Here is a 15101-nt window from a genome sequence, read left to right on the forward strand (position 1 = left end):
GCCCGCGGTATGTCACTCGTTCTCACATTGTAGGCAGTGGCACCTTCCTCGATGCGTTCTATAAAATGAACGGGGTCTGACTGTCCGTCAAACAGTACGCCCCATCCTCGCAGTTTCTCGGCGAACACTGCCGCGGATATAGGGCTGTGCGGAAGATGGGCGGCTGGGTTGGCGGCCGGTATCTCCCGTCCAGGGCTTTTCCGGAGGTTCCCTAAGCAGGGCACGGGAAGCGTGTGATCCTCAATTCCGGGCATCGGTGAGGTGGCCCGACTGGTGGACGTCCTCTGGGTGGGTGCTTCCGGGTACATTGCCTCCAGTGCGGCAAAGCGCTCTCGTAGAGCCGGGCTGTGGTCTCCTCCTCCGATGAAGGATGCCAATCGTGGTCGTAGTTCGTCTACTTGTCCGTTCGGGTCAAGTCCAAACTCTTTTAGCAGAGCCTGCAGCTCGTCCTTCCGGCGGTAGGCGATCCACCTGACCCCCATGTTTGCGGTCGTGGAATCACCCCCGGATGCGGTGAAAAACCTGTCCTCTTCCAGTCCGGCAGCTGCCGGATCTGGCTTTGATTCTGCGTCCTCTGACGTTTTCTTTCCCGAGAGACTGGGCATACGCGCGGTGGCGCTGCCGATGGCTCTGCTGGGGATCACTTGGTGAGCGCTAGTGGCGTGACTGGGCGCTGGGCGCACGGCAGATGCTGCTGACGTGCGGCACTGGCTGACCGATGTGGTTGCGGCTGGCGCTCCCGTTGGCGCTCGGTGAGTGCGGCTGGTGAGCGGCGGTGCTGATCGTTGGGCGCTCCTGGTGGCGCTCGTAGCGTGGCGGGTGACCACGTATCCGGCGCGTTTGGCGCTGCTGAGGGCGCGGTTGGGCGCTGCTGATGGGCGCTGCTATGGGCGCTGCTGTGGGCGCTGCTGGTGGCGCTCGGTGGGTGCTGCTGATGGTGCAAAAGACGCCGCCCGATGGGCGCTGAACGCTGCTGAGGGCGCGGGGCCGCTCGTTGCGTGCTCCTGGTGACGCTCGTTGTGTGGCTGGTGACCACGTGTCCGGCGCTGTTGTTGGCGCTGCTGGTTGGCGCTCCTGATGGCGCTCGGTGATTGGCGCTCGGTTGGCGCTGCTAAGGGCGCCTGTTGGGCACTAACGCCGATCGATGGGCGCTGAACGCTGCTGAGGGCGCTGTGGGTGCTGTCGGCAGGCGCTAGTGAAGACCAAGTGGACGCTCCTGTAGATCCCGTGGGGGGCGTTGCTGATGGGCGCTGTTGGTAGCGCTCTGTGGGCACCTGATGGCCACGTGGGTGGCACTGCGCGGCGCGGGACGCTGCTGGGTCTGCGCTGCTGATACCGCGGCTGGCGGCGCGGGTGACGCTGCTGAGGGCGCGGTGGCCGCGCTGTGCGTGCTCCTGGTGGGAGCGCTGTGTGGGCGCTGCTGAGGGCGCGGCTGGGCGCTGCGGGGCCGCTTTCTGTGGGCGCTGCTCGGGGCGCGGTATGCGCTTGACGGCTTCGTGGGAGGCCACGTGGCTATGTGGCGCTCCGGGAGTGGTTGGCGTTGGCGGGCGCAGCGTTACGGGATCCCCTACTCTAACTATTCCTGCGGTCTCCTATCTTTCTCTAAATCTCGTCTACTGGACATGGGTCTTTAGACCATGCGGTTGGTGGTAAAACCCCAACTCTCCTGAAGGATATCTAGTCGTCCTTATTCGTCCCTGTTCGGGCGCCAAACTGTAAGGACCTTTTTCATGGGCTGGGATAAAACTCAGTCCGGCCAGGGTCCTCTACAGTTAAATTTGTAGAAAAGTATTGGGACGAAACTGGACGGGGAGTTGCCGCGGGGATTTGTGGGGAAAAGAGGCCAGAGTATCCGCGTTGCACCGAGTAAGCAGCTCTAGCGCAACACGGAACCCGAAAGGTATAGTGGAGGGCGGGGCTGCTCCCGGCGAAAATACTAACGAAACGAGTGGCGTAGCCGATCCCTGAGAAAATACCAACAAAAATGCACGGCGTGGCCGCTCCCCCCTGGATGTGCGACTCACAAGCTATTGGGGTAGGGGGTAGGGATCCGAGGGGAGGATGGCCGGAGGCGACCCTTCCCTGTGCTCCCTGTGGTCGATCGAGTGGTCGTTTGCACTGAGTAAGCTGCTCTGGCGCAACACGATTCCCGACCGGCACAGATCACTGCACGTGGCTCGCGACTACCTACACCGTATTTGGGGCGGGGTTCCCAGGAGAGGGTGGCCAGAGGCGATCCTTTCCTGTGCTCCTTGTGGGCGATCGGGGGGTCGTTTGCACTGAGTAGGCAGCTCTGGCGCAACACGATTCCCGACCGGCACAAATCACTGCACGTGGCTCGCGCCTACCTAAACCGTAATTGGGGCGGGGTTCCCAGGAGAGGGTGGCCAGAGGCGATCCTTTCCTGTGCTCCTTGTGGGCGATCGGGGGGTCGTTTGCACTGAGTAGGCAGCTCTGGCGCAACACGATTCCCGACCGGCACAAATCACTGCACGTGGGTTCCCGAAAAATACACAAATTCACACGGACACATACTTCTTCATTCTCTCTTGTCTTTATTATTCGCTAGTACTACTACTACTACCCCTACTCGCACTCAGTCTGATCGCTATTGTCTCCTATTGTCCCACTTACTCCTTGGATCCGGCGTGCCGACGCTCGTGCCGCTGTACCACTCCGGGTTGAAGTCCGCTCCTAGGTCTGCTCGCCTTGGCTGCCATTCGAGAAAGAGACCGAGCTTCCGCCCTTGCGGCCGCATGTAAGCCCGGCTGGCCGGGTTTCTTCGTTTCCCAACACAGTTTCTTATCGAACCTCCCGCCTATCGCTATCGGCACTATCAGCTGTTGGCCCTCGGTCGACCAACACTGGGTGGTTTTCCAGCCCTGGTGCGCGCAATATTTAAATCGGATAGGCTTAGCTTCTAGTTTGAACTTAAATAAATTGCCTTCGTGGCGTAACGACTTATATTATAATTATATTATATATTACAACTTATAAATTAATGGCCTTCGTGGCGTAATCTCCAGTTGTATGCCTTCGTGGCGGAAATAGAAATGGCGAAATGTGGAGGGTGTGTTTCACGCATCCTCACAAATGGCACTAGCAGCTTCCCAAATTGCTCTAAACAAATTAATTGAGGTCTCAGATCGACAGAATGAATTTGAATCCAGAGCAAACACTCCTTCTCCGGTCCCTTCCACTCTTTCCATGCTCAAAATTTGCCACGAAGAAGTACGCGAGTTATGGGACCGCATCAATGCAGAGTACGACGAATGTACCGGGAGCATGGCAGAAGCCGGAGGAAGTGCAGCTGTTAGCATGCCAATTCTCCGAGCTAAATACAGCTACTGCTATTCCGTTTACGAAAGATGTGGTGCTAAGATCGCGAATATGATAGCCCAAGCTCCCCAAGTTCAAGCTGTTCCTACCCAGACCTACATTTCCTCTGGCTGTTGTCGGCTGCCTCCGTGCGATACCAAGGTTTTCACCGGAGATTATCTGCGTTGGCCGACCTTCAGGGATCTGTTTACGGCCATTTATTTTAACAATCCAAGGCTGACGTCTGTCGAAAAACTGTTTCACCTGAATGCAAAAACAAGCGGCGATGCACACAACATAGTTTCGAACTCCCCCCTTACCAACGATGGCTTTCGCTCAGCCTGGGCTAACCTAACTGAGCGTTTCGAAAACAAGCGATTGTTAGTAATGCCATGGGGATTGCCTCTTGGTGTACATGTGCTCTTCCAAACTCAATAAGCTCACGCTATCGTTGTGGGAACAGTCTGGCAGGAGCTCAACGCATTCCTTTCAGAGCGTCACCGGACCTTAGTAGCCATAGATGACGTACGCCCGTCAGGTTCGAGTCAATCTCAGCCGAAAGCATCCGCCTCCAGTGCACCGTCTCGAAGAATAAATTCTTACGAGACAAGGGTACCACCCAAGCCCAAAGGATGTGACTTTTGTAAGAAGGAAAACCATCCTGTCCCCGCATGTGCACGATTTCTCCAGATGACGGTCGACGAGCGGTCGGCATATATAAAGAGAAAGCAGCTGTGTCTGATCTGCTTCGCGCGAGGGCATCAGCTGCATGATTGCGAAAGCACGCACAGTTGCTTTACGTGCCGCGGCCGCCATCACACCCTTATACACAGAGGCAACTCCTCCCCATCGCCTTCAAATCCTTCTCCAAGACCGAGATCAAGGCCAAATATACTCGTTGCCACCGCTACCGGGTCCACGGATTCCACAGTCCAAAATTACTTTGCGACGAGTTATAGATCCGTCTTGCTGGGCACCGCCATAGTTGACATCTTTCACCTGGGGTCGAATTTTAAAGCTCGTGCCCTGATAGATTCAGGATCGGAGGCAACTTTAATTTCTGAGCATAACATGTATGTAGATGATGTCCTTTCGGGAGCTGACTCTGCAGAGAACGCTAAGCTCATTGTCCGCGGGCTACAAAATGCTCTCGATTCCGCAAGTTTTCCAATAAGAAATTGGACCTCCAACCACAAGGAGATCTTAGCTCATATCCAAAGCGATCAATTTCTGAAAACTACGTTGGAAAGCGAAGTTCGATGAGTTTTTCTTCGTCCCACCAGATTTAGCAACGGAAATCTCCCCCACGAAACGCCAGCTGCTTGACCCAGCAGGCTGGCTCGCTCCATTTGTTGTGTGTACCAAAGTCTTTATGCAAGAGATTTGGCTTCAGGATCTAGGCTGGGACGATAAACTTCCAACTGAGCTGTGTCAAAAGTGGAACAGCTTTCTCCAGAGCTATTTGATCCGAGACCAGGTCAGAATTCCGAGATGGGATTTCTACCGTGCAGAGTTGCGCGTAGAGCATCACGGATTCTGTGACGCCTCGCAAAAAGCCTACGGAGCTGCGATATATGTGCCCGTAGAGATGGGCCATACGACCATGGTGCACTTGCTCACGGCCAAGACGCGTTTGGCGCCAGTCTAAACGGTGTCACTTCCTAGGCTGGAGCTGTGTGGAGCTTTTCTATTGTCCGAGATGGCCGAAGCCATCCTTCCTAATATGCAGTGGCCTCAAAATTCCATTGTTGCGTTTTGTTCCACAATTGTGATGGCATGGTTAGCCAAACCAGCGTGTCATTGGACCGCGATCGTTGCCAACAGGGTGACAAAGATCACCGAACGTGGTCGCACGTTCAATCCGAACACAATCCAGCTGATTTGGCTAGTCTAGGAGTTCCCCTTCTCGAGCTGGTGGATAACCCGCTTTGGTGGCATGAACCCACTCGGCTGCAACGGCCACGCGATCAATGGCCTAGCCAAGGAACTGGCTTGCCGGTGACCGAGGTCGAAAGCGTGCCGTTTAAGTCAATGTGGCGTCTATGGCGACAGAAGATATCCTGGATCGTTTTTCCAAGTTAGATAGAGCATATATCCATGGATTTGTCCAGCGATGTCGAAAGCAATCGCCGCTTTCAGGGGTCCGCCTAGAGTCGCAGGACGTTGCCGCCGCTGAACGGCTCATGACTATGATTTTTCTGAAGAATACCGCTGCTTGAGTCAGAAGCGTCCTGTGCCAGCGGCAATTTCGATTCTGTCCCTGAACCCCCCTAGACAAGAAAGGGCTAATCAGGGCATGCGGCCGCGTAACGGCCTCTGAAAGTTTGCGTTATGATGAACGACATCCTATATTCCTTCCGTACGAATGTGCACTCTCGCGGACAAAACCAAATATGTATATCAACACGACTTTTCCTTTCCTTTCGTGCAAGTTCACTCAGTTTTATTTATCGTGTTCAAATGTTCCTGGGTTTCACTGCGCCGATTACACTGATTCACGAACCTTGCTTCCTACCGACCGTGCTTTCTTTTCCGCGTGTTTCTTTGTTTCTCTCCTCCGCGTGCGCGACCGTTCGCCTCGAGGTACCAGAGTCGAGAGGCGGAAACCGTCGTGTGGCCCCCTCATCCTTTTTCCCTTTACCTTGCCAGATCGGTTTGGTATTTTATTTATTTTCTAGTATTTCCCCTATGGTTGCCACCTCGGGCGGATGGTGCGGAACCAAACTTGACCTATTTTGGTTTTGCACCCAAAAATCCATATGTTCGCTTTCCACTTACTAAATCATAGACCTTCATTTTATATCTCTTACGTACTAATTATAGCAACGCCAAACTTAGATAATATATATGATGGACGTTGATGCACTACGAGCAGTACAAACAAGTGGCCCAACGACACCAAGCACGTGCTTGTTACGCGCGGGGCCCTTCTATAAATTTGGGCAAAAATGCGAGTTCGCGAGGAAGATACAAAAAACGAATAGGGACACAAATGAAAATAAAAGAAGCAACTAAGAATGAAGCAAATGAGTTAAAATATTAGTTTTTAATACCGGGATAGAAGTTGATGTGCAAATTAAATGGTAAAGATTGTTATAATTATTACATAGAACGCGAAAGGGCTCGTGCAGACAAAAATTTGATGTACATCGTGGCAAATTTAGGGGATAATAATTTCGTGTTAGTCTAGCAGGGACATTGAAAGTTAGGCGGTTTACAAGTTCTACAGAATCAATATCACCTCTAATAAGATTTTGCATAAAAATAGTACCAAGCATTGTTCTACGATTTACAAGTGTAGGTAAATTAAGCAATAGTAATCTACTCTGATAGGAAGGTAGCCTTACGTTTTGATCCCAGTTCAAACTACGAAGGGCAAAAAGAAGAAATTTTTTTTGTACCGACTCAATACGGTCAATGTGCACTTGATATTGTGGACTCCAAACCGAAGAACAATATTCCAAAATAGGACGGACAAGGGAGGTAAATAATAATTTGGTTGTATAAGGGTCATCAAATTCTTTTGACCAACGCTTTATAAACCCAAGAACACTCATGGCCTTGTTGACAGTGGACATTATGTGGCAGTCAAATTTAAGTTTTGGGTCCAGAAGAACGCCTAAGTCATTAACGGAATATATACGGTCGAGTGACGTATTTTGAAGAGAGTAACTAACAAAAGTAGGAGTACCCCTATAAAAAGTCATAACGTTGCATTTAAGGCAGTTCAAATTTAAAAGGTTATACTCACAACATCGTTCTTGAATATAACCCTCTGAGTCCTACCATTCAAATAACTTGAAATCCAAGTTAATAGCTTACATGGAAACCCAAGCTGATTTAATTTGAATAATAGAAGAGAGTGGTTGACAGAGTCAAAGGCCTTACTAAAATCTGTATATATAACGTCAGTCTGCATTTTTTTCTTAAATCCATTTATTACAATAGATGACAATTCAAGAAGGTTGGTGGTGGTCGATCTTCGCTTAACAAAACCATGCTGACACGGTGATATTAGCGAGGAACATAAATGTTGCAAATGAGAAGTAATAATACGTTCAAATGCTTTAGGAATTGCCGACAATTTGGAAATACCTCTATAATTCTGGGCATCCGCCTTCGCACCCTTTTTGTGAAGTGGAATGATAAAAGAGTCCTTCCAGATAGTAGGAAAAACTGATGATGAAATAGACAAATTAAAAAGTTTAAGAATCGGTTTACATATGGTCGACGCACAAAACTTAAGCACACACCCGGGGAGTCCATCTGGACCGGGAGAATAAGTTGGCGTTGTTGTTGCTAAGTCTCTTATGAGAGAACTTTCAGTAATTTCAGGGGTAAAAATACAGTTTGCCCTATTTAGGGGATTAGGGTAGTTAGAATTTGACCAAGCAACCGAACTATAAGTAGTTTGGAAAAACTCGGCAAATAAATCAGCAATTTCAGAATCCGTCGATGCCTCCATTGAGTTAAAACGTACAGATGAAGGCAATGCCGACGACTTACGCTTGGCATTAACAAAGTTATAAAACTGCTTCGGATCATTTGAAAATTCGAATTTACATCGACTTAAATACATAGAATAGCAATGACTATTGAGAACATTAAAGTCCGATCGAGCCACCACATATTTCGAAAAATCAGATGGCTTACCCGATTTTTTATACTTTTTATAGGTGTTTGTTTTAAGGTTTTTAAGTCTTTGAAGCGCATTGGTAAACCAAGGAGGCCTGTTTAGCTTTGAAGGAAGCCTATCAGGAACGCATTCATTAAAAAAAGTATTTAACACTATATAGAAGAGTTCAGTGGCACTTTCAATATCCATACAATTGTACAAGTCTGTCCAATTATATTGAGAAATCATATCGTTAAGTTTTTGATAGTCACATTTTCGAAAACATCTCATTTTAGTTTGAGGAACTAAAGGAGAGAGGGTATCAACGCATGGGAGGCAGATTGTCAATTCCATTGTTGGATGATATCGGTCTTCAGGTACAACAAGAGCGTCAATTCTAGATACCGTGACTTCAGACGGGTCTGAAACAAACACGAGATCTAGTTGTCTATTTAATGAATTCCGTATAAAGCTTACTTGCTGTAACGATAATTCTAGAAGACCATCTACAAAATCATGGGCGGATAGAGGTATAGCGACAAGTGAGTCAGTAGGAGAAGACCAAGAGATATCAGGGAGATTAAAGTCACCCAAAACAATTAAAAGGTCTCTGTTAGAAAGAAGGGATAGAACAGATTTTATGGCAGACAGATGGTGCTCATAAATTATTAAATCAGAGCCAGGTGGAATATAGGAACATGTTACAAAAATAGATATGGATTGCAAGGAAACTTTCACACTAACAAATTCAATATCGTTATGGGTATCAAAGTAAATTTTTTCAGATGTGAGGCTAGTGGTAACGGCAATCAGCACACCGCCTCCCCTACGTGAGGAGCGATCGGTCCTATAGGCATTAAAGTTATTTGACAGAACTTCAGAGTCAGATATCTCTGGTTTCAGCCAAGTTTCCGTAAAAGCCAAAATATCTGCAGTAAATGCAGAGGAGTCAGCATAAAGCTTGGGTAGCTTCATATTTAGTCCCCTAACATTTTGATAAGCCAAAAATAAACTTTTTAGTTTTTTGGCGCAGTGGAGGGTCTGTTAATTGTTCTCGGTTTATTGGGAACAAATTCTTTTATTACGAAATCATCATTAAGCCAAAAGCTTTCAGAAAGTAGTACCTTAAACACATCAGGCGGTGCAAATATTTTAAAAGAGGATATACTACGAGCGTATGAAAATCGAAATTGTTCAACTGAAATATTCTCGGATGGGAATTTTTCACGTATAAATTCCAAAACATCCTCAGATGTAGTATATGGGGTGAATCTAGAAACAAATAATTGCTTCCTATGAGGAACAACTGACAGTTTCTTACGTCCCCCAGCAGCAGATTGAACAACACTAAGCTGAGAGCCAGAATCGGTTCCTACTGTACCTATAGGTACGGTCGGCACCGTAGCCGGCACTGAAGATTTTTTTACCACCAGACTTCGAGAAACAGTGACTCCACCAGATTCAGCTGTATCCCTAGGCGCAGTTGGTTCGCTTACCCCAGTGTCGACAGAAACTGCTGCAGCTACCAAATTCGGATTAGGGGAGGATACCGTGACCGTGTTAACTGCCGCTAAGCTGGCTTTTTTGCGTTTAGGCGACTCAGTTAGTAATTTTTTATTATTAAATTGGGCACAAACGGAATTGAACCCCTCATTGAGCTGTTTAAAAGCACCTGAGAGATTCAAAAGGCTGTCTCGAGTCTGCTTCATAAAGCCGCTCATCTCAACTACTATATTCTTGCAGGATCCACATGACCACATGAGACCAGAATTCAGATCAATGAAGTCTTTGACTCTGCCAGTAAATCCTGCGCATTTAACGTGCATCATCGATTCGCAGAGCCAGCAGAAAATAAAAGGGTCTTTAGTTGAAGCCGAAAGAGTACAATTTTTCTTACAGCAGACAAGAGCCATTTTAGGAGATGAAATAAAAATAAAATAAAATATGAAAAATACCTTAAGTAAATTTGGCACTGGGATCAAATTCCAAAACCACAAAGGCACAAAACACGAAAAAAAATAAGAGCGCGAGATCGCGTTTAGTTGAAATGTAAGAGAGCACGAGAGAATAAATCTTCTATCGACTGAGCGTTGCTTGTGGGACACTGACAACTTTACGCACGAACAGTTACAATGTAACGCAAGCAAGAGAGAGAGAATAAGAAAAAAGCACTCCAAAAATCTACCAGAAAATCGGCAGGTTCCAAGAGAGTTCAAATTACAGTTGTAATATAGAGCGGGAAAGAGAGTGGGAATAAAAGAGTTTAGCAAGATTAGTGAGTGTAAAATTACACTAACAAAGCTAGGAGATTAAACAAATCTAATATAAATGTTAAAATATCTATAACCACATACCCGTTTAATGGGGGATCAAGTCAAAAACACTAACACAACTATTAGGCTAAGCTTTGTTAAAAAACGAACACAAGAAACTCGCAAAAAATCACCGAAAAAGACAAAAACTCAGAGCACAAAAGTAAACACATCTGTTCACAAGCGACGCTAAATCGAATTGACTACTGCTTATATATATATTGTGGCGGTCTAGCCGTCAGGCAGGATCGTCACAATATAACCACTCCGGAAACGCAGAAATCGACTTTTTAAAAACGAGGAAAAACCAAACCGGTATGTACACGAGTGTGAGGACGGATTTAACAGCCGCTTCCCATAGGCCGCCGAAATGAGGGGCTCTGGGAGGAATTTAGCAGAACGAAAATACCTTGCAAGCACTGTACGACTCCTGGAGGTTGATGCCTTCGGGCTCCAGTTACGCAGTTTGGAACTCATTCATTTTGTTGGCAGCTCCAACGAAGATTTTTGCATTGTCACAGTAGATGCGGCAATCCACGCCGGGCAATGAACGTTCGAACGCAGGACAAGAAAGCATTAGTTGTTAGCTCAGAAACTAGTTCGATGTGAGTAGCTTTCGTCGCAAAGCAAACAAAGATTGAAGCGTGACTTGCCTTGAATTTTGTACGGGGTCAGGAAGGGCCCGCAGAAGTCAACTCCTGACACCAGAAATTGGACCTCGCCGTACAGTCGATCCAGAGGGAGATTTCCCATGATTAGTGACATGTGGCGAGGCTTGTAATGGAAGCAGTGAGTGCATTCCCGTACCACTTGACGCATAAGAGATCTACCGTTGATTACCCAAACCTTCTCGCGAAGTAACATAAGCAAAACCTTGTCCAATCTTCCTCCTACTCTCACCACGATCGGGATTGCATTGCCTACGTGCATTTTATTTAAAAATGGTGTGAGTCCTTGAGGGCCAGATTTTAAGGGCTGGTTGTTTAATAACAAGTCGATTTCCTTGCTAAATACCGTTTGCTGAATTTGTGCTACGTTTCTCAAAAAAGTCTGATTTAGCTCGTTCGCTGAATCGTGAACCTCTCGAACATTTGAATTTCTAGCTGCAGGCACCCTGTCAAATACTCAATAAACAAAGGAAAGGGTTCTCAAAATACGAAAGTATTATGATAATCGGTTGATAAGATCATCTATAACGCTAGGTAACACAATATGACTCGAAGGTTTGACTATCATAGATTTGAGTTGCCCCTCGACGTATGACTGAAGGTGTGGATTCACTGGATTGCATGGCCATTCGCTGTCCGACGTTCAGGAAGTCGGGTCCAGTCAACCCCATGTTATGCTGAAGGTCCTTTACTGAGCATCCTCGGGATACGATGTCTGCAGGATTTTTGCTTGTTGATACGTAGCGCTATTCGAGGTCGTGTGTGTATGACTGCAGCTCAGAGATCCTGTGAGACTCAAAAGTTGGCCATTGAGATGAATGCTTTCCAAGCCTCTGTAGAACGGTTTTTGCGTCGGTCCAAAAATATACCTTTGAGATGTAAGGCTTGAGCTTGTGCTTGAACTTTTGGTACGTCCTGTTAAGCAGTACCGCTGCACAGAGTTCCAGCTTTGGGATCGACAAGGATTGAATCGGAGCAACTTTTGACTTTGCAACTAGTAAGCTGGTCGTTACGACGCCATTGATTACACTGCGAACCGAAAGACAACATCCGTATCCACGTATGCAGGCTTCTGCATACGTGTGAAGCTTGCTCTGGTATTGGTGTGAGGTTGATACAAAACGTGGCAGTTTCACTGTAGATAAGTTATGCAAGATCGTTGGGAATCGGCTCATCCTACGAAAGTTTCCGGATAACTAGATCCTGTATAAACACTTTGCAATTCATGATGATGGGGGCGATAAGTCCAGGCGAGTCGAATATCCGAGATATTTTAGATAAGACCGCCCGTCTAGTAGAAGTATCTGAAAACTCGAATTTGAATTGGAAAATGAATACATCGTCAGATGGTTGCCATGCTAGTCCAAGCATTTTCGTTGATTTTAATTCCTCCAGCTGCATTGAAACCTGGCCGTCTGATGAATTGCCCAATATGGATGAATTGCTATTGAATTTGGTCATCGTCAATCCGGCCTTAGTAGGTTTGAGGCTTCCTCCTTCTTTTGTAGTGCGGTGTGCACTGTTAAAAGATCATCGAGTGGGTATTCTAGTTCGTTCAAATTGGCTATATGAAACAGACTACGAATAGCGAGAAAAGGAGCTGCTGAGACACCGTAGGTCACCGTATTCAGCTAATATACCTGTAGAATGTCAGTATCGTTCTCTCCAGAGAATAAGCTAAATTTTCTGTTCCGCTCGTTTACTACAAAATGAGGGTACATCTTTGAGATTTCTCCTGATAAGGCGTAACGATGGACCCGAAATGAAAGAAGTGTCGTAATTAAGTCTTATTGGATGGTGGGACCTACCATGAGTACTTCGTTTAATGCTACGCCAGACGACGTTTTCGCGCTGGCATCAAACACTACTCGTAATTTTGTGGTTAAGCTCTGACGACGTAGCACACAGTGGTGAAGAATAAAGAAATGGGGCTCTCCCTTATCAATGCTGTGACCTGTGGTAATGTATTCACGCATTAATTGAACATAGGATTCTTTTAAGGAGGGATCTTTGTTTAGTCTACGTTCAAGTACGAAGAACCGTTTGGCGGCGGTGTCATACGATTGGCCTAATGCTTGCGGTGATTCCTTGAATAAAAGTCGAAATGTAATGCGATTGTCAGATCCAATGGAAACGGTGGTTTCGTTATGCCGTTTGTCGTGGCGTTTGTAATCCTCTACCTTCCAAAAATGTGAAATGATTTCATCTAGAGAGGGTTGATCTTGAACGAAATTGCATTTGTATCGCTTAGGCTTAATAGGTAACATCGTACTTCTACCAATAACCCAACCAAAACACGCATTGATAAGCGTGGGCATATTTGTACCCATCGTGCACTTTCCATCTTGGATGGCTTCGAAGAATCCTTCAATTCCGATGAGAATGTCGATTTTGCTGGGTTGATAGAATGTTGGATCAGCTAGGACGATCCCTTCTGGCCTGTTCCATTCGGTGACATAAAGGCCGCTACTAGGTTGCTGTGCACAAATGGATGCGATCACTGCGAAATTCGATGTCCACTCAAAGTCCGAAACTCGGGATTTGAGTGCTTTATAGATTTGCCATGAGGTGTCCGAAATACCACTGATAGATTGACTGACGCGGCATTTTGATAACTGCAGACGTTTGGCAGTCTCCTCCATGAGTTTACCTCCGACCCTGAGTTTAACAACGCTAGTAAAAACTGAAACTGACCGGTTCCATCCTTGATATATACTACCGCTGTTGGTATCAGACTCTTGTTTGCGGTACGTGCTAGAAGAGAAATCTGTGCTCCTGGCTGAAGAGCTGATGCCTGACTATGATACGAAACTGTTGGAAGACCTTCGATAGATGCGGTATGACCATGTTTACTTGAGAATTCATGAAGAAGAGTGTGATGCGACGTTTGGCATACCCTGCACCTTGAATTCGACGGGCACTCGGCTACGGTGTGAGATTTTCGTAAGCAGTTGAAGCAGAGAGATGACTTTTTTACGTGTTCCTTCCGTTGAGCTAAGCTTAATTTAGCAAAGGACTTGCAGTGAGATATGTAGGTTAAACAGATTGGTAATGGAGTCTAGAAAGATAAGTACATTATTATCATAACGCTCCTTAAGTCTATCAAACGGCTTGGGGTAGTTATCGTCTGTTACTTGATATGCCCTTACTACTTCAAGTGCTGGTCCTGACAAACAATTTAACAAATAATTGAATATGTCGATCTGAGGAATAAGTGGATCACTATGTACAACTATGTACAACCGTGGAGCCAGTCGCTCTCGTCCAGGGGAACATCCTTCCTCAGCTTGTACTTCACTGCGATCCTGTGAGCGTCCAGATCCATTGGAGGAGCACCAGCAGTGCCACCGTGGACACCGTGCGGCATACCGGTAGGCATCCTAAAAGGGTGGACCTCTGGCACGAGGTAAGGAGTTAAAGGGACTTGCCCCTACTCACCGCCTTGTACCAGACCGAGGCACCAAAGAGTGCACAGGGGACCATGAGTCCGTTGTAGATCGTCCTCTTAGCACGGGAGCTGAGCATCCAATCGACTCGGAGCACCCGAGCTAGCCCTCCGGCAACTCCAGCCAGCCGATCTCTGAGAGCAGAGATATGCGGGATAAAACTCAACCGCTCGCCGACTAAGATGCCAAGGTACCGGCATTTGGTGACATAAGGCAGGCTTGCTCCAGCAAACCGTACCGTCGGTCTCCTAGTGCGTGAAAGCTGTCCTTTCAGCAACATTATTGCCGTCTTGCTGGTTGACGCACTCACTCCAACCACAGCTCGGCTCGGCTATTCCCTTCAACAAATAGCAAAATGTCGTCAGCATATGCGCTCAGAGCACAAAGTGGCTCTAGGCGCTGCAGCAGTATATCCATCAGCAGGTTACAAATGAATAGTCCGCTAATAGACCCTTGCGGGTAGCCCCGTGTAACCGAATCTGTAGCTGATTCGTATTTGCCGACAACACTTGCGCTTCTACCGGAGAAATAACTTCTCCATAAGCCAATATCCCGACAGCCAACCTCGATGAGTCGATTCAGCACCGAGGTCCACTCCACATGGCCTTTAAAATCCACAAAGATTCCAAGTACGCGCTTCGCTTGGCTGTTCGCCACTCTGTTTTTTGCGTGCATCCACGGGTCCTCCACGCAGCGTCCAGGCTGAAAACCGAATTGCCATCTGCAACCATCCGGCAGTACT

The 15101-nt window shown here is 47.3% G+C and overlaps 1 protein-coding gene across 1 annotated transcript; it reads right to left on the bottom strand.

Annotated features, from left to right (window-relative positions):
• Positions 1-654: 654 nt before the first annotated feature.
• Positions 655-2758, bottom strand: LOC119561877 (translation initiation factor IF-2-like). The gene is made up of 3 exons (XM_037875352.1): positions 2635-2758; positions 1137-1522; positions 655-1074 (listed from the first exon to the last, which is right to left on the bottom strand). The coding sequence occupies exons 1-3, from the start codon at positions 2756-2758 to the stop codon at positions 655-657; spliced, it is 930 nt and encodes a 309-aa protein (XP_037731280.1).
• Between the last annotated feature and the right edge of the window lie 12343 nt (positions 2759-15101).

Source organism: Drosophila subpulchrella, unplaced genomic scaffold, assembly GCF_014743375.2.
Source record: "Drosophila subpulchrella strain 33 F10 #4 breed RU33 unplaced genomic scaffold, RU_Dsub_v1.1 Primary Assembly Seq380, whole genome shotgun sequence".
Classification (NCBI taxonomy): Eukaryota; Metazoa; Arthropoda; class Insecta; order Diptera; family Drosophilidae; genus Drosophila; species Drosophila subpulchrella.

Bases quoted from the DNA above. Each gene is read 5' to 3' on its own strand.
- LOC119561877 (XM_037875352.1), bottom strand. From the start codon at position 2,758: ATGCGGCCGCAAGGGCGGAAGCTCGGTCTCTTTCTCGAATGGCAGCCA. The intron at 1,523-2,634 runs GTAAGTGGGACA...CCACTCCCGGAG, and splicing joins CGGCACGCCGGATCCAAGGA to CGCCACATAGCCACGTGGCC. The intron at 1,075-1,136 runs GTTAGTGCCCAA...GAGCGCCATCAG, and splicing joins TTCAGCGCCCATCGATCGGC to GAGCGCCAACCAGCAGCGCC.